The 25,750-nt window shown below is 38.3% G+C and overlaps 1 protein-coding gene across 9 annotated transcripts in view; it reads left to right on the top strand.

Annotated features, from left to right (window-relative positions):
- Nucleotides 1-25,750, top strand: part of GLCE (glucuronic acid epimerase) — a 127,305-nt gene that overhangs the window by 89,330 nt on the left and 12,225 nt on the right. For 8 of the 9 annotated variants that reach the window (XM_063640197.1, XM_063640199.1, XM_055277976.2 and 5 more), the window contains one exon: nt 15,287-15,885. The exons of the other annotated variant lie outside the window; for it this stretch is intronic. In XM_063640197.1, the coding sequence (XP_063496267.1) occupies nt 15,287-15,885 (599 nt within the window). The remainder of the gene's footprint in view (nt 1-15,286; nt 15,886-25,750) is intronic. 9 annotated transcript variants of the gene reach the window in all.

The raw sequence follows: 25,750 nt of genomic DNA, 5'->3' as shown, positions 1-25,750 counted from the left end.
AGTGGGGGCTAGCCAACGGGGAGGCATAGATTAAAAGGGTGTTGGATATTAATAAGTAAGGCCTATAGGATGGAAACTAAAAAATGCAATATCCGAATAAGAAACAATAAAATAGAAACTAAATAGGCAGTATATAGATTAAACTGCACCAGAAGCAACAGAGAGTGGATTAGAAAATTGTATTAGTGATACAGACTACAAATTTGAAAAGCTCTCCCAAAATGCAGAGGAAAAGGGGGAGAAGAGATGAAAAAAGAAAATTTGAAGAAAAAGATGATTGACATAAAGGATAGAGTACAGAGATCCAATATATACAATTGACATTTTGGAAGAGACCAGAACAAATTCAACAGGAACAATTATTAAACACGCTATGGGATAAAAACTTTTCTGAGATGAAGGATGACCTGAGCCTGCAATTCGAACAGGCTTGTTGCCAAACACCAGGAAAAATTAATGAAAACAGCCTAACAACTAAATCTATTCTGGTGAAACTTTGTACTTTCTCTTGTTAAAATCATCATCGTCGTCGTCATCATCATCATCATGATCATCAGGCATCCAGGAAGGGAGAAAAACAAGAAAACATGTAAGTTGTTCACAAGGAAAGAAAAGGTGGACTAGCTTTAGATTGATTGTTCTTATCATTAAACATTGGCTTGTTCTTACCATTAAACAGTTGAGCAGTGTATACAGAGTTCTGTAGGCAATTTGGACCCTAAAATTCTTTATTCAGCCAAGTTGTTTGATGAAGAAGCAACACATATTTTCAATTCTGCAAGACTTCAAAATATATACCACCCACCTACCCTTCTAAAAGAATTATTTCAAAACATACTGTAGCTGAAAGATTCTGCAACATACAGGCAAAAGCCAAAACTTACAAATTTTTTCCAAGCATGACTTTAGGGCTTAGCTAACTCTTGAATCACTGCTTCGTAAATTGATTCAAGAGTTAACTAAAGTCATTCTCACTGGAGCACAAACTAATTATTCTGCAAAAATCAATATGCTAGTGACCCTAATTTTCAGAATTGCCTAAGATAGTTCTGAGTTTGGGCAGCATATGTATTTCCACTTGCACATAGTACCTACTTTATGCACATGGTATATTAACAGTGGTTCTCAAAGTGTGATTCCCTGACCAGAAGCATAGGTTTCGCCTAGAACTTGGTAGAAAAGCAGGTTTTTAGGTCTCTACCTAGATTTAGTAAATCAGAAACTGGGGGGTTTGGGAACAGCAATCTGTGTTTGAACAAACCTTCTAGGTAATTCTAATGCCCAGTGAAATTTAGAGCCAGTTGTATTGGTTCTCAGACCAAATTAATCGTCAGAATCACTTGTGTAAGACTTTGAAACATCTTTTCCCAGTCCAGATGAGACTTAATTATCTGGATTTGGAAATCACTGGTCTGATAAAGCTTAGAACCAAAAGACCACCTTATCAATTTCTGAGCCTTAGTATTTTCTATTGTAAAATAGCACTCATTTTCCTGACCATTTCATTGGATTGTTGCAGAAATTAAATGAAGAAATGAATGTAAAAGTACTTTGCAGTGTAGATAAGGAAATCCATAGCTACAAATTCATTATCCTGTGTTTGAAAAGAGCCTCACTTAATGGTTGTTAATATTCTCTTGGAGACCAGTATATACCATCTGTGTTGGGCTTCAGTGAAGTGTTCTCCCCATGCAGGTCTTTCTAGTATCTTTCCCTTTCCTAACTAAACTACCTGCTACACTACTTTTTATTTGATTTTCAAATTCAATTGTTATATTTATTTTACCACCTTTTCAATGTGGATTTTTTTTCAATTGCTTTCTGTATGTTCAAGTCTTGTATCTTCAAGGTTCTAAGTTATTTGAGAGCAGAAATCGTTTCTATATTTATTTTTATTTTCCTCAGTATCAGATCTTAAGCTAAGCTATACATCTATATATATCTATATACTATAGATATATAGTAATACTAAGTAAAATGCTTCACTCATTGAATTTAATCTGTTAATTAGCTCATTGTCATTAACTGTTGTAGGAATTGATGTGAGGATTTTCTTTTTCTATTTCATTAATTTAGTGCTTTGATGCAAACAGCTTTCCTTCTAGTAGTATGAAAAGGTGGTTGGCCTGGAACCAGTCAACATCTATACTTCTTAAAATTGTTTTTTAAAGGTTCATCATATTATTCTTTCTGCCTAGTTTATGGTTGCTGAAGTTAAGAAAACTGGAACTAGGTGTGGTAGCTCATGCCTATAGTCCCATCACTTTGGGAAGCTGAGGCATGGGGTGTTGCTTGAGTTCAGCAGTTCAAGACCAGTCTGGGAAACATAGTGAGACTTCATCTCTACTAAAAATAAAAATAAAAAATAAAAATTATCTAAGCATGATGGTGTGCACCTGTAGTCCCAGCTACCCAGGAGGCTAAGGCAGGAGGATCACTTGAGCCCCAAGAGATTGCAGCTACAGTGAGCTATCAGCATGGCACTGCACTCCAGCCTGGGTGACAGAGTGAGAGATCCTGTCCAAAAAAAAAAATGAAAAGAAAGGAGAAAGGAAAGAAAAAAAGAAAACTGAAATTGCTTTGGTGTCCTGTTAGGGGTAAGACAGATTTTCCTACAAAAGTATGTCAGGTAGGAGGCCCAGTAGGCTTTGAATATGAATTTCCACACCTGAGCTAATAGAAGCCACCAGGTGGTCTCAGGTCTTATGAGTAAAACGCAATAACCACGAATGTGTCTTACCCCAACTTCTAGTTCTGTTTTGCATTTTTATTTATACATTATCTTTAAAGGTTAATAAAATTAGCTTTCCTTAGATGGTTCTCCTTTATCTCTACAGTGTTGAAATTTTTTATTTTTGTTTTGCTTTTTCCTTTCATAGCTTCAAAGCCAATTTATTGGCTCAGCTCAGTGGCTCACACCTGTAATCCCAGCACTTTGGGAGGCTAAACGGATCAGTTGAGCCCAGGAGTTCAAGACCAGCCTGAGTAACTAATGAGACTGCCCCATCTCAAAAAAAAAAAAAAAAAAAAAAAAAAAAAGCCAATTTGTGTTGCGTGACACGAGCAAATAAATTTGACCTTTGGTGTCACTAGTGATTTTCATTCTAAGGGTAATTACAATCTGTATTCAAGATTATATGTTCTTGCCGGAAATTAAACTAAGTAGAAAAAAAAAGTTAAAGCTTTTTATTCCCCTTGACCTCTTGCCTTTTTAAAAATTATTTTTATTTTTGCTATGGCTAATAAAAAGTCATAGAATAAAATAATTTTTTTTTAAAAAAAGACAGGGTCTCAGGTCACCCAGGCTGGTCTGGAACTCCTGGTTTCAAGTCATCCTCCCACCTTGGTCTCCCAAAGTGCTGGGATGACAGGTGTGAGCCACCATGCCCAGCCCAAAAAATAGCTTTATCTTTACATTCTTCTGTTTTACACCCTAATTTCTTGTACTAATGTTAGTTACTCATATATACTGCCACCTTGGGGCTTTTAGAACATGAGTACATTTTCAAAGCCTCAGATTAACATGGGGAAAGTTTTGCTTCAATGAGCTATACCAGAACATCGTAATAATTATTAACAGAAATAAGGTATTATAATGCATTTGTAAGCTATTGCTGGATTTGTGGGGCCAGTGAGGATTCTGTTGTCAAGAGCTGAATTATTCTAATCCCTGGGGACCAGGTAGCTTTCTTAGAACATATATACATAACATTCACAATCATGACTCTCATTTCTGTCCCTTTCTGATATTAATATGGCATTTAATTATACTGTTAGATTTAAAGAAAATTCAAAAATTTCAGTAGCTTCATTCAGAAATGCTAATACATTTTTAGAACAACTAGATAACTTTTCCTAAAATTGTGTTTACCTGTGTGAACTGTTGATTTATGGTAAAATTAAACTTTAACCAAAACAAGACCTGTGAATGTCTGAATTCAGTTCGCAATCTAGTAACCTGTTATAAGTTAAAATCTTCTGGGGAAGGGGAGTATTCAGCTTCTGAAATATAATATTTATATGTCTGTTCTAAGATACCCTGTGACATATCAGAGCACGGGCTTTGGAGTCAGACTGAAAAACTGGAGTTAAAATACCGTTCTTAATACTAGATATGTGGACCATCAAATAATCATGTGGCTTCAGGTAAATTACTTAACATCACAGTGCCTCAGTTTCATCATCTGTAAGTAGGGAATGCACAAAATTTTTTTATCAGATTTAAGTTCTCGTCTTGGCTTTGTTCCTGTCCTTTTCCTTTAGTAAATCTTTTTGTGGGTTCTTATGCCTTAGTCTTTTCATCTATGAAATTCAAATAATATAATTTACTATAGGAATACATTGGAGATACTGCAGATTCAGTTCCAGGCCACCATAATGTGAATATCACAATAAAGTGACTCACACACATTTTTTGGTTTCCCAGTGCTTATAAAAGTTATGTTTATTCTGTATTGTAGTCTGTTAAGTGTAGAATAGCATTATGTCTAAAAAATATACATACCTGGCTGGGCGCAGTGACTCACGGCTGTAATCCCAACACTTTGGGAGGCCAAGGTGGGGAGGATCACTTGAGGTCAGGAGTTCAAGATCAGCCTTGCCAGCATGGTGAAACCCTATCTCTACTAAAAATGCAAAAATTAGTCAGGTGTGGTGGCATATGCCCATAATTCCAGCTACTTGGGAGGCTGAGGCACAAGAATCGCTTGAACCCGGGAGGTAGAGGTTTCAGTGAGCCAAGATCACGTCACTGCACTCCAGCCTGGGAGACAGAGCAAGACTCTGTCTCAAAAAAAAAAAAAAAAAAAAAGTACATACCTTAATTTGAAAATACTTTATTGCTTAAAAATTGTTAGAGATTGTCTGAGCCCTTAGCAAGTCATAATCTTTTTACTGGTGGAGGGTCTTCCCTTGATGTTGATGGCTGCTAAATGCTCAGGGTGGTGGTTGCTGAAGATTGTGGTAGCTGTGGGAATTTCTTAAAATAAGACAACGATGAAGTTTGCCACATAGAATGACTCTTCTTTTCATGAAAGATTTATCTGTACCATTCCATGCCATTTGATAGCATTTTATTCACAATACAACTTCTTTCAAAATTGGAGTCAATCATCCCAAATCCTGCTGTTGCTTTATTAACTAAGTTTATGTGATATTCCAAATCCTTTGTTGTCGTTTCTTTTTCTTTTCTTTTTTGTTTTTTGAGACAAGAGTCTCACTCTGTCTTCTAGGCTGGAGTGCAGGGGCACCGTGTCGGCTCACTGCAACCTCCGTCTCCTGGGTTCAAACAATTCTTCTGCCTCAGCCTCCCAAGTAGTTGGGATTACAGGTGCCCACCACCACTCCCGGCTAATTTTTATATTTTTAGTAGAAACAGGGTTTCACCATGTTGGCCAGGCTGCTCTTGAACTCCTTAACTCAGGTGATCTTCCCGCCTCGGCCTCCTAAAGTACTGGGATTACAGGCGTGAGCCACTGCGCCCGGCCAGTCATTTCAACAGTGTTCATGGCATCTTCACCAGGTGTAGATTCCATCCCAAGAAACCACTTTCTTTGCTCATCCATAAGATTGCAGCAATTCAACCCTGTCTTCAGAATCTACTTCTAATTCTGGTTCTCTTGCTGTTTTCACCACATCTGTAGTTACTTCCTCCACTGAAGTTTTGAACCCCTCAAAGTCATCCATGAAGGTGGGAATCAACTTACAAACCCTGTTCATGTTGATATTTTGACCTCCTCCCATGAGTCATGAATATTCTTAATGGCATCTAGAATGGTGGATCCTTTCCAGCAGGTTTTCAATTTATTTTACCTAGATCCGTCAGAGGAATCACCATCTATGGCCCGCTATAGCATTACAAAATGTATTTATTAAATGCTAAGACCTGAAAGTTGGCTGGGTGTGGTGGCTCATGCCTGTAATTCCAGCACTTTGGGAGGCCAAGGTGGGTGGATCACGAGTTCAGGAGTTTGAGACTAGCCTGGCCAACATAGTGAAACCCTGTCTCTACTAAAAATATAAAAATTAGCCAGCCATGGTGGCACACGCCTCTAATCCCAGCTACTCAGGAGGCTGAGGCAGAAGAATCGCTTGAATCCGGGAGGCAGAGGTTGCAGTGAGCCGAGATCATGCCACTGCACTCTAGCCTGGGCCATAGAGTGAGACTCCATCACAAAAAAAAAAAAAAAAAAAAGACATGAAAGTCAAATTGCTTTTTCATCTGTGGGTTGCAGAATGGATGTTGTGTTAGCAGGCATGGATACAGAATTAATCTCCTTGTACATCTCCATCAGAGCTCTTGGGTGACCAGATGTATCGTCAATGGGCAGTAACATTTTGAAAGGAATCTTTTTTCTGAGCAGTAGGTCTCAACAGTGGGCTTCAGATACTCAGTAAACCATGTCATAAACAGATGTGCTGTCATCCAGGCTTTGTTGTTCCATTTATAGAGTGCAGGAAGAGTAGATTTAGCATAATTCTTAAGGGCTCTAGTATTTTCAGAATTATAAAGGAGCATTGGCCTCAACTTAAAGTCACCAGTTGCATTAGCCCCTAACAAGAGTCAGCTGGTGCTTTGAAGCCAGGCATTGACTTCTCTCTAGCTATGAAAGTCCTAGATGGCATCTTCTTCTAATAGAAGACTGCTTTGTCTACATTGAAAATCTGTTTAGTGTGGCTGCGTTCATCAATGATCTTAGCTAGAGCTTCTGAATAACTTGCTGTAGCTTCTACATCAGCACTTGCTGCTTTACCTTGTACCTGATAAACCAGCCTCTGCTAGCTTCCAACTTTTCTTCTGCAGCTTCCTCACCTCTCTCAGCCTTCATAAAATTGAAGAGGGTTAGGGCTTTGCTGTGGATTATTAGGCTTTGGCTTCAGGGAATATTGTGGCTGGTTTGACCTTAAGACCGCCCAAATTTTCTCTGTATCAGCAATAAGGCTGTTTCACTTTCTTTTCATTCATGTGTTCACCGGAGTAGCAATTTTAACTTCCACCAAGAACTTTTCCATTGCTATCACAACTTGGCTGTTTGGCACAAGAGGCCTAGCTTTTAGCCTATTTTGGCTTTAGACATGCCCTTCTCACTGAGCTTAATCATTTCTAGCTTTTGTTTTAAAGTGAGAGACATGTGGCTCTTCCTTTCACTTGAATAGTTAACTGGTCATTGTAGAGTTATTAATTGGCCTAATGTCCATATTATTGTGTCTCAGAAAATAGCAAGGCCCAAGGAGAAGGTCAGAAACAGGGAATCGGGGAACAGCTGGTCATTGGAGCAGTCAGAACACATACAACATTTATCAATAAAGGTTGCCATCTTATATGAGTACAGTTAATAGTACCCCAAAACAATTACAATAGCAACATTGAAGATACTGATCACAGATCACCATAACATATAATTATGAGAAAATATTAGAAATACTGTGAGAATTCGGTAACATAAAGCATGGCCATATATATACCTCCTACTCAGTTTCTTTGGGATTTTTTTCCTAGAAATACAATCTTATTTGAAGTATTATGAGCACTTGTATCACAGATCATTTCAATTTTGTTACTAAAAAATAGAAGAGACTTGCAAAATTTCCTTCCTGTTTTGCCTTATTGTGAGTAGCTACCAGAGAATTCTACTTGTTTATGTTACTAGAAGGATCCTAACAACCAAAAATATTAGGCAGTTCTCATTTGAGTTACAGCTATCACTGGATATTTAACAATTTGACTGTATAATTTAAATCTTGGTCTATTAAGCAGTAAACAGATGGAACATTACTAACAGCAGTAATTAAATTGTAAATCTGTTTTAAAATTGGCCAATATACAGCATCACAGTCCATATTCTGTTATGTTAGTTATGTTCATTTTTATTTGGATTACAATTTCTGAATACCCAAATATTGGAAAGAAAACAAAGTTGTCTGGTTCAAATGTCTGTTTTTTGTTTTTATTTTTTAATTATATAGGGCAAGTGCTTGCTTGCTTGCTTGCTTCCTTTCAAGAAAGGAAGGAAAGGAGGGAGCAAAGGAGAGGAAAGAATATTTAACAATGTTCATTTATTCAACAAACCTTTAATGAATGTCTACTCTGAGCTAGGCACACATTTTTTTTTGCCCCCTCACTCTGTTGCCCAGGCCGGAGTGCAATGGTGATCTCAGCTCATGGCAACCTCTGCCTCCCAGGTTCAAGCAATTCTCCTGCCTCAGCCTCCCAAGTAGCTGGGACAACAGGTGCGCACCACCATGCCCAGCTAATTTTTTGTATTTTTAGTAGAGATGGGGTTTCACCATGTTGACCAGGCTGGTCTCAAACTCCTGACCTTGTCAAGTGATCCTCCCACCTCGGCCTCCCAAAGTGCTGGGATTACAGGCATGAGCCAAGCTAGGCACATTTCTAAGTATTGGGGATAAAACAGTGACCAGGAGAAGCAAAACCCCAGCCCTCATGGAATTTGCATTCTAGTGGATTGGGGATGAATAATTTAAATGTATCATATGTCAAATGGTGATAAATTCTATGAAAAAAATAAAACTGAGTAAGGACCTACAGAATGATGGGGTGAGAACTGGTATTTTAGATAAGGTGGTCAGGGAAGCCCTTTCTATTATATTGGCATTTAAGCGGTGACCTGAATGAAGTGAGAGAGCCATCCAAATGGATATCTGGAGAAATAGAGTGCTAGGCATGGGGAATGACAAGTGCAAATACCCTGACTTGGGAGCATGCTTAACTGTCAATCTTCAATTCATTCTACCTGGAAGCTTTTCTTAACACCTTAAAAGGTTAAGGTGTTTTATAGCGTAGTCTACATAACTTTTTTTTACAGTTCTTAAATCTTAGCATTGTTATTTTTTCTGCCTGCTAATCTGTCCTTCAGAGACATGGATAATGCCTTACCTGCCACATAGTAGCTGCTGAACAAATATTGATCAAAACAATCAGTGAGTTTGATTATTTGTTGAGCAATTACTATTTCGTCTACTTACTCAGTATCAATAAATTATTTTTTTAATAAGAGTAAGCATTCTTCTCAATCAAGGAATTATAGGAAACATAAATAGATGCATAAGTAGATAAGAGAAATAAGCAGGGAAACCTTGGCCTACATTATTCAGAGGAAAAAAAGCCAATAACAATGTAAGTGAGTATTTAAAAAACCTATTGAAAGGTTGTTCTTTACTGAAATATAACCTTCATATTTTGGAAGCTCATGATGCTATCCATAGTTCCTGATATTTAGTGAATTACTCTAATAGTTACTTGGAGTAACTAGGAAAATAAATCTGAAAAGTAAAGTATCACAGAAAAGATAGTTGAATTGCAAATCGCTTTAGAATAGAACAATTTACTTTCCAAAAAAAAACCCTAAAAGTTATATTTTACTTTCCCTAATTTTTAACTATTTCTACAAAGAAGTTTTTCCACAGTTTCTTTATGATGCTTACTGCATGACATTTTCTGTTTTAGATATCCAGCATTGTAAGACCTGATTTTTATTGGATTCTATTTCTAATGAAATAAATCTTTAGGGTCAGCAGTAGGTGAGGTTTCAAGATTTTTTTTTTATTTGTGAGTTTTTCATTTGTTGGTTTTACCTAAAACATCAATCTATTTTGTAGATGTGGCAAAAGCTTCAAAATAAGTAGGAAGCCTCTCACCACTCAAAGTTACCATCATTTATACCTAGCGGAATGTCAGTGCAATCTACTTCTTGAAATTTCAGAGTATCTGTGTCAGTTTTCTACAATTTGGCAACATTATAATGAAATTACTGTGTTTCTCTTTAAATGAGCCTATTTTTTAGTTAATACTGTATGTCAACACTCAGAGATTTCCTTCTCTTCATCTTCCTTCCATCTCCTTATCATCCCTGCCCCCGTGAAAAAACCCTGTGCCCGTTTGAAAGCTAAATTTTTCTACAGATTTTTAACTGACAAACATTTTTTTCTTTCAATATTTTAACAAAGTTAACCTTGCCCTTCTTAGTTTTTCATTTTTTTTTTAAGAGATGGGATCTCGCTGTGTTGCCCAGGCTGGAATACAGTGGCTCTTCACAGGCGCAATCCCACTACTGATCATCACACTCCATTTCCAGCCGGGGCTGGTTCATCCCTCCTTAGGCAACTTGGTGGTTCTCTACTCCCGGGAGGTCATCATACTGATGGCAAACTTAATGTGGACACCCAATTGGCATAGCACCCTATAGCCCAGAACTCCTGGGCTCAAGTGTTCCTCCTACCCCAGTCCCAAGTAGCTGGGACTGCAAGCACATGCCATTTTTTATAGTTAAAAAAAAACAAAACAGTAAGCATGATCATGGAAAATTAGAAAATAAAGACCTATATATGCATTGTTTACTTAAAATAAGATAATACTAAATGCACTGTTTTGTAACCTGTTTTTTTCAGTTAACAGTCTTCATTTCAGTATCTTTCCATTTTATCAAGTCCATTGTTGAATTTCCCAGTCTAGGACCAAGTTTCACATCTGGTTGTTATGTCCCTAAGTCTCTTAAAAAACACACACACACACAAAACAGCCCCCTCTTTTTTTCTTTTCATATCACTAATTGAGTTGAGGAGACAGGACCAGCTGTCCTGCAGGATGTCTCACCTTCCAGAAGTGTCTGGTTGCTTCCTCCTTTAACTTGTTCCTCTATCCCTTGTATTTCCTGTTAACCAGAGATTAAATTTTATGTCCTGAGAGATCCAAGTGAAACATTTTGGGCTGGAATATATGATAAGTGATATATTTCTTATTATGACTTATCAGGAGACAGCTTCTGGATGGGTCACAATTAAGGAGACTAAAGTTGACCACTGAATTAGGGTATGACTGTCTGATCCTTTCACTGTCAAGTTTAATCTTTTTCTTCTTTCAGCTAGAAAATAATGTATTTGGTGTTACTTTGCACAGTATGAATCTCTAGGTCATGGCAAACATATACCTGCATTTAACACTTGCCTGAATCTGTAATATCATGAGGGATTACATAATGCTAACTTTCTGATTTTTTAAAAAAATTTACTTACTATTATTAGATAGCCTTTTGTACAACAGAGTATTTTATTTACTAGGGTTATTGATTTGTTCTGAAATATGGTTGCTCCTACAAAGACCAGTAAATAATTTTTTTCACTCAGTTGCCAATTTTTGTCAGCTCAGATGATTAGGTCAGTTTTTTGCTGGCTTTCTCCTTTTTAAATATTATTGCAGATTCATGGATTTTTATTGCTTCGTTGTGTTTCAGTCTACTTCAGTCATAATTCTTACAAATTTGACTAATAGAGAAGAGGACCTTTTAGACTGATTCCTGTGTCTTTTTGCCATGATGTTATATATTTATGGAAATGTTTAAACAAAAGTATATAGTGAGTGGTATACTGAACTTCCAATATATCTATCACTCTCAGTTTTAGCAATTAGCAATAATTTTCTAATTTTATCCATCTCCTGCTGCTTTTTTGACACCCTTGATTTTTATCTCATTGGTCGTTGAAAGTTTGTTTTCTGGTGTGGCAAGGTGTCCCATCCCTAGACCTGGAATTACTCATTTCTTTAAGAAGCCCTGATTGTCTTTAGTAACGAATGACATCAGACAATAAAACCTGAACATAAGGATTATTGGAAGTTTTTAAATTTGATTTTTCTTTACTTTCCCATCGTGTGCTTCAACATATTGGTAGCTGTGTTAGCCTGTTCTTGCATTGCTGTAAAGGAATACCTGAGACTGGGCAATTTATTTTTTTAAAAAAAGAGGTTTAAAATTGGCTCACAATTCTGCAGGCTATACAAACATGGTGCCAGCATCCACTCAGCTTCTGGTGAGGCTTCAGGGAGCTTTTACTCATGGCAGAAGGCAGAACTGGAGCAGGCAGGTCACATGGCCAGGGCAGGAGCCAAGGGAGTGTGGGCAATACTTTTCAGCAACCAGATCTCACACAAACTCATTCATCATCAAGGGGATGGCGCTAAGCCATTCAAGAGGGATGCACCCCCGTGATCCAAACACCTCCCCCCAGACCCCACCTCCAACACTGAAGATTACATTTCAGCATGAGATTTGGGTGGGGACAAATACCCAAACTATATCAGTAACCTTGTTCCATAAGCAGGGTTACAGGCATTTGAGTAGCGGAGGAAGGGCACTTCTCAAAGATGGGATAAAAAGCTTTCTTTATATTTCTATATTAATTGGTCAAAATGTAAGGCATAGCTGACAGATTACTCAGCTGTTGACATATAAGTGTTTTTAATGAAGGATTTAAAAAAAAACACCATTTAGTGTTATCAGTTTGTCCCCACTACAATATAAGGAAATCCTCAATTTATATGACTTCTAAAGTTTTGTTTGTTACACATTTTGGTTTCTCATAGTAATAATGCAGATGATGAAATGAATTATTCTCAGTTAATAGGGTTAAAAATGCATTATTGGGTTTCCAGTTCTTAAAATCTGTATTCACCTCCTTTCCCTTCTGATGCCCCACCAAAACAAAATGTCTAAAAATGAGAAATGAAGAAGCCAGTAACAGTAAATAGGAGGACTACCCAAGGATGATAGTTGAACAGATTTCCGGATCTCTAGTTGAGTACCAGTAGGCCCAACTATACCCTCTTCTCCCCTCCTCATACCTCTTTCACCCCTACACTTGAATACAGATAGCTGGCAAGAATCCCAGGCAAACACTAAGCAGATTTTCTTTAGAGAGCATGAGAAAGACGAAGGCTTCTAAAGTGTGTTCTGTGTTCGTGTAACAAAAGAGAAAACACCATCTTCTTTCTGGCATTTGAAAGGTCTCCTGGCTCCCACCCACTCACCCTGTGGGAACACTGCCAGTCAGCTTATGTCCAGCCCACACAGAGCTCCCTCTTTTTATCCCCTCCAGGGGAACAATCTAGCCAAAATCAGACTATCTTCAAAATAACACAGGAAATCTATGTTGGCTAATGAGTCATTCTCCCTTAAATGTGAACGAGTAACCGAAGATCACCAGGCATAGTGGGAAAAACTAATGGCATGAAAGACTAAATAACCAGGAAAATGGCCAGTGGAAAAAGTAAAACTAATAAGAAAGAACTTTATTTTTAAAAAAGAAGAAGAAATCATCTAATATATTCAGAGATCCAAGAAGATACTATATCCATTAAACAAGAATAGGAGGACACAAGTTTTTAGATTGAAAGGGCACACCAAGCGCTGAAATAGAGAATCAAACATGGTACTGTGACACATCTCAAAACTGCAGAATTCCTAGGATAAACAAAAATCCAGAAAGAAATCACACACATAGTAACAATTAAGAGACTGAAATCAAACCCCTTATGAATAACTCTTAATGATTTAAGACAGTAAAGTATTGCCTACAACATTTAGAGAAAAAATAATATGCAACCATGGATTCTACAACCTGCCAAACTATTAATCAAGGGTGAGAGCAGAATACAGCTGTTTTCAGACACTGAAGGGTGCAAAGTTTGCTTTCCATTGGAAGTAAAAGAAATGAATGAATTACACATTCACCATCAACTTCTTGAGAAACGGAAGTTTAGCATTTGATTTTTTTTTAATATATCATTGCTGCCAAAAGGGTTGAGGGGAAAATGAGAAGGGGGGATTAAAAACAATAAAATTAGTTGTTGATTCACACCATACAATAAATTACAGAGCTCCTGTGGCAAACGGCAGTTAAACTACTCCCTTTTCTCTCAGCAGGCTGAAATGTATCATATGTTATACATGTAACTATCCATAATTTCCCATGTTTCCCAATCATCCCAGCAAAAAGTAACCCAGGACTACTTGCTTTGCAATCACAACAGGCTCATACACTATATGGCCAGAAAAAGCAACAGGATGACATTTTCCTCCCATCAGGACTGGAATGACATGATCTGACTTAAATTTAAGAGCATCATTCTGACTGCTGTATTGAGAATAGACTTGAGGGTGGAGTAGCAGGGTAAGGGTAGAAGGAGAGAGACCAGTTTGAATATCACTGCTGTGTTCCAGGTGAAAGTTGACAGTGGTTCTGACGTGGTAGTAACAATGTAGTTGGTGAAAAGAGGTCAGATTCTGGGTATAATTTGAAGGTAGAGCCAACAGAATTTCCTGACTTATGGGATATTGAGTGAATAAGAAAGGGTCAAGATTTTTAGTCTGAGCAGTAGGAAGGGTGGAACAGATTGAGGAAAAGATTGGGAGTTAAGTTTTGGATGTTATTTCAGAAATTTATTTGACCTGCAAATAAAGATATATGTATTTGGTTATATGTATCTGCAGCTCTGAAGAAAGGCCTGGCCTGGCGAGAGAATTTGGGGATAGTCAGCCTTGTATTTAAAGGCATGAGGTTGGGTGAGATCAAAGTGAATAGAGTGAATAGAGATAAAGAAGTCAAAAGACTGGGACCCTAAGGTACTCTAACATTTAAGAATTAGGGAGATGAAAAGGAAGATTCAAAGAAGAGAAGAACAGCCAGTGGGATTTTAGGAGAACCAAAAGAGAATGGTGCCCTAGAAACCATGGGAAGAAAATGTTTCAAGAAGGAAAGCGCTATTGCCTATTTTATGCTGTTAGGAGGTCAAGTAGGATGAGCACTAAAAATTCATTGTTGGATTTAGCAACATGGATGTTGATGTTTACCTTGAAAAGGTCTACTGTGTTTTTTCAGACAGCTACTAAGGTGTTAGGACATAAACACTTGTATGTAAGTAGTTATTTGGCCCCAACTATTTAATAAATGCTACACGGTGAGCATCCCAAGTTCAGAAATACAAAATACAAAATGCTTCAAAATCAAGAACTTTTTGAGCATCAACGTGTTGCTCTAAAGAAATACTCAGTGAAGCATTTCAGATTTTAGATCTGGGGTGCTGAACTGTTAAGTGTAATGCAGATATTCCCAAATCTGAGAAAAATCCAAAATCCAAAACCCTTCTGGTCCCAAGCATTTTGGGTACAGCATACTCAAACCGTATTAGGTATTTCTTTTGGCCTAGGGGGCATTATGAAAAGTTACTGAGATACCAAGGGAGCCACAAACTAAGAAAGTTTGAACATCTCTGCTTTAGAAGCTTGACCTAACTAAGGATTTCACCAAAAGGAGGAAGTACCTCTTACCCTTTTTTGTGCTGAAAAGTTTGAGTTTGCAGTTTTAAATCTGATCCAAAATTGTCCTAATACAGTTATTCAGCATTTAAAAAAAAAAAAAAAAGCAAAGAAAACTTTATCCTGTGAAATGCCAGTAGTACATCTTTGCATGATTTTTTTTCTTCTTGCCTCCATAGGTATGGTCTGAATATGCGTTGCTTGGCAGCTCGGGTCAACTATAAGACTTTGATTATTATCTGCGCACTCTTCACTTTGGTCACAGTACTTTTGTGGAATAAATGTTCCAGTGACAAAGCGATCCAGTTTCCACGGCGTTTGAGTAGTGGCTTCAGAGTGGATGGGTTTGAAAAAAGAGCAGCAGCATCTGAGAGTAACAACTATATGAACCACGTGGCCAAACAACAGTCTGAGGAAGCACTCCCTCAGGAACAGCAGAAAGCACCCCCTGTTGTTGGGGGCTTCAATAGCAATGTGGGAAGTAAGGTATTAGGGCTCAAATATGAAGAAATTGACTGTCTCATAAATGATGAACATACAATTAAAGGGAGACGAGAGGGGAACGAAGTCTTTCTTCCATTCACTTGGGTTGAGAAATATTTTGATGTTTATGGAAAGGTGGTTCAGTATGATGGCTATGATCGGTTTGAATTCTCTCATAGCTATTCCAAAGTCTATGCACAGAGAGCCCCCTATCACCCCGATGGTGTGTTTATGTCTTTTGAAGGCTACAATGTGGAAGTCCGAGACAGAGTCAAGTGCATAAGTGGGGTTGAAGGTTGGTATCTGTCTGCTTCACTTGCATTTTTCAAGCATGATTGTGTTGAGGAATAAGAAAATGTTGTTAATTATACATCAAGTACATAGCTTACTGTCAAAAGACCTTTCATCACTCTAATATGGCAGGGAGGAACAGGTTAAGCCCGAACCTAGGGCAACTTCCTAGGTGCTATGACTTAAGGGCTGCCGTAACACCATACCTGGGCAAATAGAATTATTTTATTAACCTAACTCAGAATCTAAAATTCTCACCAGTAAGGTAAAGGCACTGCTTCTCCAGAATTTTGCATTAAAATATATAGCTAGAATCCTGTGAGAGATGGGAAAAGGAGAGAGACCATCCAGTGGACCCATCAGTGTACCAGTGTGGTCTAGTTACCTAATTAGTCAGGTGTCATCTCTGGAAGGAGGTTTCAAGTCTTCAGAACAAGACAATACGTAGATGCTTTTTCTCCGGACTTTATACTGAACTCCTAGTCTATTACGTTTTTCATTGTCTTTAAAACCTGGGGCAGTAAGAGTTCCTTGTGGATACAATTAATATGCTTTGGAATTTGCTTTTCAAACCAGAAAGCCAAATTGAATTTGACTTTAAAGTATATCACTTAAACAGAGGAAAGAGCTTAATATGTTTTGAGATTTCTTGGTTTGGGTTTTACTTTCCTCATTTTGTTATAAAGTGATTTTAAGATCTTAATATTTTAAAATCTGTATTGAAACAAGCTTTTAACTAACTAAGTGTATATTTTTTGCTCTGGAAAGAAGTTTGTGCTCACTTGGTGACCATGTGGATATTTTCAGACTCCCACAGACTGAAGGATTATAGCCCACCCATGTCTGTGAAGTTAATGGTGTGTTTATTCATCAAGTTGGAAGTTGGAATTTACATATCTGATGCAGGAGTTTTTTCATTTGTTTTTACTGCTTAGATAAATTTTTTATAATATCTTTTTCTCTTATTTTGAGACAGAATCTCACTCTGTCACCCAGGCCTGGAGTGCAGTGACACTGTCATGGCTCACTGCAGTCTCAATCTCCCAGGCTCAAGTGATCCTCCCACCTCAGCCTCCCAAGTAGCTGGGATGATAGGCATGCTCCACCATGCCCAACTAATTTTTTAAAATTTATTTTTTGTAAAAGCAGTGTCTCACTTTGTTGTCCAGGCTTGTCTGAAACTCCCGGACTCAAGCAGTCCTCCCGCCTTAGCCTCCCAAAGTGCTGGAATTACAGACATGAGGCACAGTGCCTGGCCAATATCCTTACCAAATGTTTAGAAGAGAGAATCGACCAGATTCACCTATACTCTTACCACCTCAATATAATTATTATTATTTTTATATATTCTCTGGAGGCCTTTGTACTTAGACATATGTTTTAGCATAATCATAATGATGTTTACTATACAGTGATTCAGGAGAGTAATAGAGATTTCAAAGATATTCAGAGTCAAACCTTTTTTTCAGCAATTTTTTAAACGCATGAAATTAATAGGTGCCTAAATTCTAAAATAAAAAAGTAAGAAGTACCCATAACCACTATTAATATTTTGACTTTTTTCCCCAATCTTTTTTTGTTGTAGAAATATATTTTTTATTTTATTTTAAGTTATTTTATTTTATTTTTAACTTTTAAGTTCAGGGGTACATGTGCAGGTTTGTTGTATAGGTAACCTCATGTCATGGAGATTTGTTTTACGGATTATTTTGTCACCTAGGTATTAAGTTATTTTTCTGGTCCTCGCCCACTGCCTACCCTCCACCCTCCAGCAGGCCCCAGTGTGTGTTGTTCCCCTCTATGTGTCCATGTGTTTTCATCATTTGGCTCCCACTTAGAAGTGAGAACATGCAATATTTGGTTTTCTGTTCCTGCGTTGGTTTGCTAAGGATAATGGCCTCTAGCTCCATCCATATTTCTAAAAAGAACGTGATCTCTTTCTTTTTTATGGCTGCATGGTAGAAATGCATCTTTAAAAAAAAATTCAGGGGGGTGGAGCCAAGATGGCCGAATAGGAACAGCTCCGGTCTACAGCTCCCAGCATGAGCGACGCAGAAGACGGGTGATTTCTGCATTTCCATCTGAGGTACCAGGTTCATCTCACTAGGGAGTGCCAGACAGTGGGCGCAGGACTGTGGGTGCAGCGCACCGTGCACGAGCCGAAGCAGGGCTAGGCATTGCCTCACTCGGGAAGCGCAAGGGGTCAGGGAGTTCCCTTTCTTAGTCAAAGACAGGGGTGACAGACGGCACCTGGAAAATCGGGTCACTCCCACCCTAATACTGCGCTTTTCCGACGGGCTTAAAAAACGGCACACCAGGAAATTATATCCCGCATCTTGCTTGGAGGGTCCCATGCCCACAGAGTCTCACTGATTGCTAGCACAGCAGTCTGAGATTAAACTGCAAGGCGGCAGCGAGGCTGGGGGAGGAGCGTCCGCCATTGCCCAGGCTTGATTAAGTAAACAAAGCAGCTGGGAAGCTCAAAGTGGGTGGAGCCCATCACAGCTCAAGGAGGCCTGCCTGCGTCTGTAGGCTCTACCTCTGGGGACAGGGCACAGACAAACAAAAAGAAAGCAGTAACCTCTGCAGACTTTGTCCCTGTGTGACAGCTTTGAAGAAAGTAGTGGTTCTCCCAGCACGCAGCTGGAGATCTGAGAACAGGCAGACTGCCTCATCAAGTGGGTCCCTGACCCCTGAGCAGCCTAATTGGGAGGCACCCCCCAGTAGGGGCAGACTGACACCTCACACGGCCGGGTACTCCTCTGAGACAAAACTTCCAGAGGAACGATCAGACAGCAGCATTCGTGGTTCACGAAAATCTGCTGTTCTGCAGCCACTGCTGCTGACACCCAGGCAGACAGGGTCTGGAGTAGACCTCTAGCAAACTCCAACAGACCTGCAGCTGAGGGTCCTGTCTGTTAGAAGGAAAACTAACAAACAGAAAGGACATCCACACCAAAAACCCATCTGTACATCACCATCATCAAAGACCAAAAGTAGATAAAACCACAAAGATGGGGAAAAAACAGAGCAGAAAAACTGGAAACTCTAAAAAGCAGAGCGCCTCTCCTCCTCCAAAGGAACGCAGTTCCTCACCAGCAACGGAACAAAGCTGGACGGAGAATGACTTTGACGAGAGAAGAAGGCTTCAGACGATCAAACTACTCCAAGCTACAGGAGGAAATTCAAGCCAAAGGCAAAGAAGTTAAAAACTTTGAAAAAGAATTAGACAAATGTATAACTAGGATAACCAATACAGGGAAGTGCTTAAAGGAGCTGATGGAGCTGAAAGCCAAGGCTCAAGAACTACATGAAGAATACAGAAGCCTCAGGAGCCAATGCAATCAACTGGAAGAAAGGGTATCAGCGATGGAAGATGAAATGAATGAAATGAAGCGAGAAAAGAAGTCTAGAGAAAAAACAATAAAAAGAAATGAACAAAGCCCCCAAGAAATATGGGACTATGTGAAAAGACCAAATCTGCATCTGACTGGTGTACCTGAAAGTGACAGGGAGAATGGAACCAAGTTGGAAAACACTCTGCAGGATATTATCCAGGAGAACTTCCCCAATCTAGCAAGGCAGGCCAACATTCAGATTCAGGAAATACAGAGAATGCCACAAAGATACTCCTCGAGAAGAGCAACTCCAAGACACATAATTGTCAGATTCACCAAAGTTGAAATGAAGGAAAAAATGTTAAGAGCAGCCAGAGAGAAAGGTCGGGTTACCCACAAAGGGAAGCCCATCAGACTAACAGTGGATCTCTCGGCAGAAACTCTACAAGCCAGAAGAGAGTGGGGGCCAATATTCAACATTCTTAAAGAAAAGAATTTTCAACCCAGAATTTCATATCCAGCCAAACTAAGCTTCATAAGTGAAGGAGAAATAAAATACTTTACAGACAAGCAAATGCTGAGAGATTTTGTCACCACCAGGCCTGCCCTAAAAGAGCTCCTGAAGGAAGCACTAAACATGGAAAGGAACAACCAGTACCAGCCACTGCAAAATCATGCCAAATTGTAAGGACCATCAAGGCTAGGAAGAAACTGCATCAACTAACGAGCAAAATAACCAGCTAACATCATAATGATAGGATCAGATTCACACATAATATTAACTTTAAATGTAAATGGGCTAAATGCTCAAATTAAAAGACACAGACTGGCAAATTGGATAAAGAGTCAAGACCCATCAGTGTGCTGTATTCAGGAAACCCATCTCACGTGCAGAGACACACATAGGCTCAAAATAAAAGGATGGAGGAAGATCTACCAAGCAAATGGAAAACAGAAAAAGGCAGGGGTTGCAATCCTAGTCTCTGATAAAACAGACTTTAAACCAACAAAGATCAAAAGAGACAAAGAAGGCCATTACATAATGGTAAAGGGATCAATTCAACAAGAAGAGCTAACTATCCTAAATATATATGCACCCAATACAGGAGCACCCAGATTCATAAAGCAAGTCCCGAGTGACCTACAAAGAGACTTAGACTCCCACACAATAATAATGGGAGACTTTTAACACCCCACTGTCAACATTAGACAGATCAACGAGACAGTTAACAAGGATACCCAGGAATTCAACTCAGCTCTGCACCAAGCGGACCTAATAGACATCTACAGAACTCTCCACCCCAAATCAACAGAATATACATTCTTTTCAGCACCACACCACACCTATTCCAAAATTGACCACATAGTTGGAAGTAAAGCTCTCCTCAGCAAATGTAAAAGAACAGAAATTATAACAAACTGTGTCTCAGACCACAGTGCAATCAAACTAGAACTCAGGATTAAGAAACTCACTCAAAACCGCTCAACTACATGGAAACTGAACAACCTGCTCCTGAATGACTACTGGGTATATAACAAAGTGAAGGCAGAAATAAAGATGTTCTTTGAAACGAACGAGAACAAAGACACAACATACCAGAATCTCTGGGATACATTCAAAGCAGTGTGTAGAGGGAAATTTATAGCACTAAATGCCCACAAGAGAAAGCAGGAAAGATCCAAAATTGACACCCTTACATCACAATTAAAAGAACTAGAAAAGCAAGAGCAAACACATTCAAAAGCTAGCAGAAGGCAAGAAATAACTAAAATCAGAGCAGAACTGAAGGAAATAGAGACACAGAAAACCCTTCAAAAAATTAATGAATCCAGGACCTGGTTTTTTGAAAAGATCAACAAAATTGATAGACCGCTAGCAAGACTAATGAAGAAAAGAGAGAAGAATCAGATAGATGCAATAAAAAATGATAAAGGGGATATCACCACCGATCCCACAGAAATACAAACTACCATCAGAGAATACTACAAACACCTCTATGCAAATAAACTAGAAAATCTAGAAGAAATGGATAAATTCCTGGACACATACACCCTCCCAAGACTAAACCAGGAAGAAGTTGAGTCTCTGAATAGACCAATAACAGGCTCTGAAATTGTGGCAATAATCAATAGCTTACCAACCAAAAAGAGTCCAGGACTAGATGGATTCACAGCCGAATTCTACTGGAGGTACAAGGAGGAACTGGTACCATTCCTTCTGAAACTATTCCAACCAATAGAAAAAGAGAGAATCCTCCCTAACTCATTTTATGAGGCCAGCATCATCCTGATACCAAAGCCGGGCAGAGACACAACCAAAAAAAGAGAATTTCAGACCAATATCCTTGATGAACATTGATGCAAAAATCCTCAATAAAATACTGGCAAACCGAATCCAGCAGCACATCAAAAAGCTTATCCACCATGATCAAGTGGGCTTCGTCCCTGGGATGCAAGGCTGGTTCAACATATGCAAATCAATAAATGTAATCCAGCATATAAACAGAACCAAAGACAAAAACCACATGATTATCTCAATAGATGCAGAAAAGGCCTTTGACAAAATTCAACAACCCTTCATGCTAAAAACTCTCAATAAAAGATATTGATGGGTCGTACCTCAAAATAATAAGAGCTATCTATGACAAACCCACAGCCAATATCATACCGAATGGGCAAAAACTGGAAGCATTCCCTTTGAAAACTGGCACAAGACAGGGATGCCCTCTCTCACCACTCCTATTCCACAGTGTTGGAAGTTCTGGCCAGGGCAATTAGGCAGGAGAAGGAAATAAAGGGTATTCAATTAGGAAAAGAGGAAGTCAAATTGTCCCTGTTGGCAGATGACATGATTGTATATCTAGAAAACCCCATTGTCTGAGCCCAAAATCTCCTTAAGCTGATAAGCAACTTCAGCAAAGTCTCAGGATACAAAATCAATGTACAAAAATCACAAGCATTCTTATACACCAATAACAGACAAACAGAGAGCCAAATCATGAGTGAACTACCATTCACAATTGCTTCAAAGAGAATAAAATACCTAGGAATCCAACTTACAAGGGACGTGAAGGACCTCTTCAAGGAGAACTACAAACCACTGCTCAATGAAATAAAAGAGGATACAAACAAATGGAAGAACATTCCATGCTCATGGGTTGGAAGAATCAATATCATGAAAATGGCCATACTGCCCAAGGTAATTTATAGATTCAATGCCATCCCCATCAAGCTACCAATGACTTTCTTCACAGAATTGGAAAAAACTACTTTAAAGTTCATATGGAACCAAAAAAGAGCCCGCATTGCCAAGTCAATCCTAACCCAAAAGAACAAAGCTGGAGGCGTCACGCTACTTGACTTCAAACTATACTACAAGGCTACAGTAACCAAAACAGCATGGTACTGGTACCAAAACAAAGATATAGATCAGTGGAACAGAACAGAGCCCTCAGAAATAATGCTGCTTATCTACAACTATCTGATCTTTGACAAACTTGACAAAAACAAGCAATGGGGAAAGGATTCCCTATTTAATAAATGGTGCTGAGAAAACTGGCTAGCCATATGTAGAAAGCTGAAACTGGATCCCTTCCTTACACCTTACACAAAAATTAATTCAAGATGGATTAAAGACTTACATGTTAGACCTAAAACCGTAAAAACCCTAGAAGAAAACCTAGGCATTACCATTCAGGACATAGCCGTGGGCAAGGACTTCATGTCTAAAACACCAAAAGCAATGGCAACAAAAGCCAAAATTGACGAATGGGATCTAATTAAACTAAAGAGCTTCTGCACAGCAAAAGAAACTACCATCAGAGTGAACAAGCAACCTACAAAATGGGAGAAAATTTTTGCGACGTACTCATCTGACAAAGGGCTAATATCCAGAATCTACAATGAACTCAAACAAATTTACAAGAAAAAAACAACCCCATCAAAAAGCGGGCAAAGGACATGAACAGACACTTCTCAAAAGAGGACATTTGTGCAACCAAAAAACACATGCAAAAATGCTCATCATCACTGGCCATCAGAGAAATGCAAATCAAAACCACAGTGAGATACCATCTCACACCATTTAGAATGGCCATCATTAAAAAGTCAGGAAACAACAGGTGCTGGAGAGGATGTGGAGAAATAGGAACACTTTTACACTGTTGGTGGGGCTGTAAACTAGTTCAACCACTGTGGAAGTCAGTGTGGCAATTCCTCAGGGATCTAGAACTAGAAATACCATTTGACCCAGCCATCCCATTACTGGGTATATACCCAAAGGACTATAAATCATGCTGCTATAAAGACACATGCACACGTATGTTTATTGTGGCACCATTCACAGTAGCAAAGACTGGGAACCAACCCAAATGTCCAACAACGATAGACTGGATTAAGAAAATGTGGTACATATACACCATGGAATACTATGCAGCCATAAAAAATGATGAGTTCATGTCCTTTGTAGGGACATGGATGAAACTGGAAATCATCATTCTCAGTAAACTATCACAAGGACAAAAAACCAAACACCACATGTTCTCACTCATAGGTGGGAATTGAACAATGAGAACACATGGACACAGGAAGGGGAACATCACACTCCGGGAACTGTTGTGGGGTGGGGGGAGGGGGGAGGGATAGCATTAGGAGATAGACCTAATGCTAAATGATGAGTTAATGGGTGCAGCACACCAACACGGCACATGGATACATATGTAACAAACCTGCACATTGTGCACATGTACCCTAAAACTTAAAGTACAATAATAAAAAAAAAATTCAGATCATACTGTATGGTCAGTTTTTATTCTGATGTTTTCTACTTAACATGTTTTGACTATTTCCCCTCACTGAATATTTATTGAACATTTTAATAACTAATATTTGTAGTAAGGACATGCCATGATATATGTAATGTATAAGACCCTTCTCTTTAGTTGTACAGTTAAGTCATTTCCAGGTTTTTTATGTTTTTAATTAATGTTTTATATTTAATTTTTGTGGGTACATAGTAAGTGTATGTATTTATGGGGTATATTAGGTATTTTGATACAGGCATGCAATGTATAATAATCATCACATCAGGGTTAATGGTGTATCCATCACCTCAAACATTTATCCTTTCTTTGTGTTACAAACAATCCAGTAATATTCTTTTAGTTATTTTTAAATGTATAATAAATTAAGATCGAGTGAATAAAATCTGGTATTCAGTAGCACAAAGGGTGACTAACTACATTTCCATTTTTTTTGCTATTATAAATGGTACAGATTTTCATTGTTAATCTTTACTTGCTATTTTAATTTTATTCTCATTGTAGTGTATTCCTATTCTGAGAATATAATTAACTGCCATGTCAAATAACCTGCCAAACCTTTGCACTGTTTTGCCAGCTGTTTTCCAGAAAGGTGGAACTTGCTCATGCTTCCAGCAGCAGAGTATGAGGGTGCCGTTGTCACCCAACTCTTGCCATCATGGAACATTGTTTTTTTTGTCTGTTGGTTACAGAGGGATATTATAATTTTCTCTCTTTAACAGCTAGTGAGATCAGGTATCTTTTTCTTATGCTTTTTGCAGTATTTTCATTTTCTTTACCCCTTTTTCGAATGTGATAAGTGGAGTTTTTTAAAAATGTATTTGTGTGAACTTACGTAGTAAGGGTAGCAGTACTCATATTTGTTAAAGATATTTCTTCATTTTGGTTGTCTTTTCATTTTACATATGATTTGTTGGTTGTAGAAGTTTTTAGTTCCATTTATTAAACTTAGGACGGGGTTTTTTGGATCTTTGTACCTCTTCTTTTTATGCTTAGAAAGGCACTTGCCACACCACATTATGATCAGCTTTTCACTTTTAGTTTCTCTGATAGTTTTATGGTTTCATTTTTTTACATTTAACTTTTTTAGTTCTGCTAAATTGATTTATATTTTGGCAAATGGTACAAGGTCACAGCCTAATTTTAAATGTTTTTCCCCAATATGTATTGAATCATCTCTTTTCCCACTGAGTTTGGTGGAATATTCGTCATTATACTAAATTCTTAGGAGTACTAGAATGTGTTTCTGGACTGCTACTTGGTTTCACTGATCAGTCTCAGTTCTTACGCCAGTTGCACATTATTGTAGTCACCACTCATGTTTAATGAGGTTGTATAAACCACCTTTTATTAATTGATGATAATTCTATTTGAATTACAGAGGGGATACCCCTTTTGGAGGAAAGGTACAAATGTTAAAAAGCTTATCTGTAGCCTACCTAATTCCTTAAACATTGTTTTGAATCTACAACAAAACACATAAAATTTTGTAGATTCCCAGTCTCTGCTGTGCTCATCAGATTCTTATTAATTTTAGAACTACAGATAGTAGTTTGTCTCTCAATACATACATGATTCAGCAATACAACATTATGTAAATGTAGGATTTGTAGCTCCTACGTAGTAAATTACTAAGATAAACACTAATACCAAACATTTAAAAGTTGTGCTTAGAACTTTACAAAAGGTAATCCATTAATGAATTATTTCA

Source organism: Symphalangus syndactylus, chromosome 5 (genome assembly GCF_028878055.3).
Source record: "Symphalangus syndactylus isolate Jambi chromosome 5, NHGRI_mSymSyn1-v2.1_pri, whole genome shotgun sequence".
Classification (NCBI taxonomy): domain Eukaryota; kingdom Metazoa; phylum Chordata; class Mammalia; order Primates; family Hylobatidae; genus Symphalangus; species Symphalangus syndactylus.
This window is presented reverse-complemented; position numbering and strand designations above follow the sequence as displayed.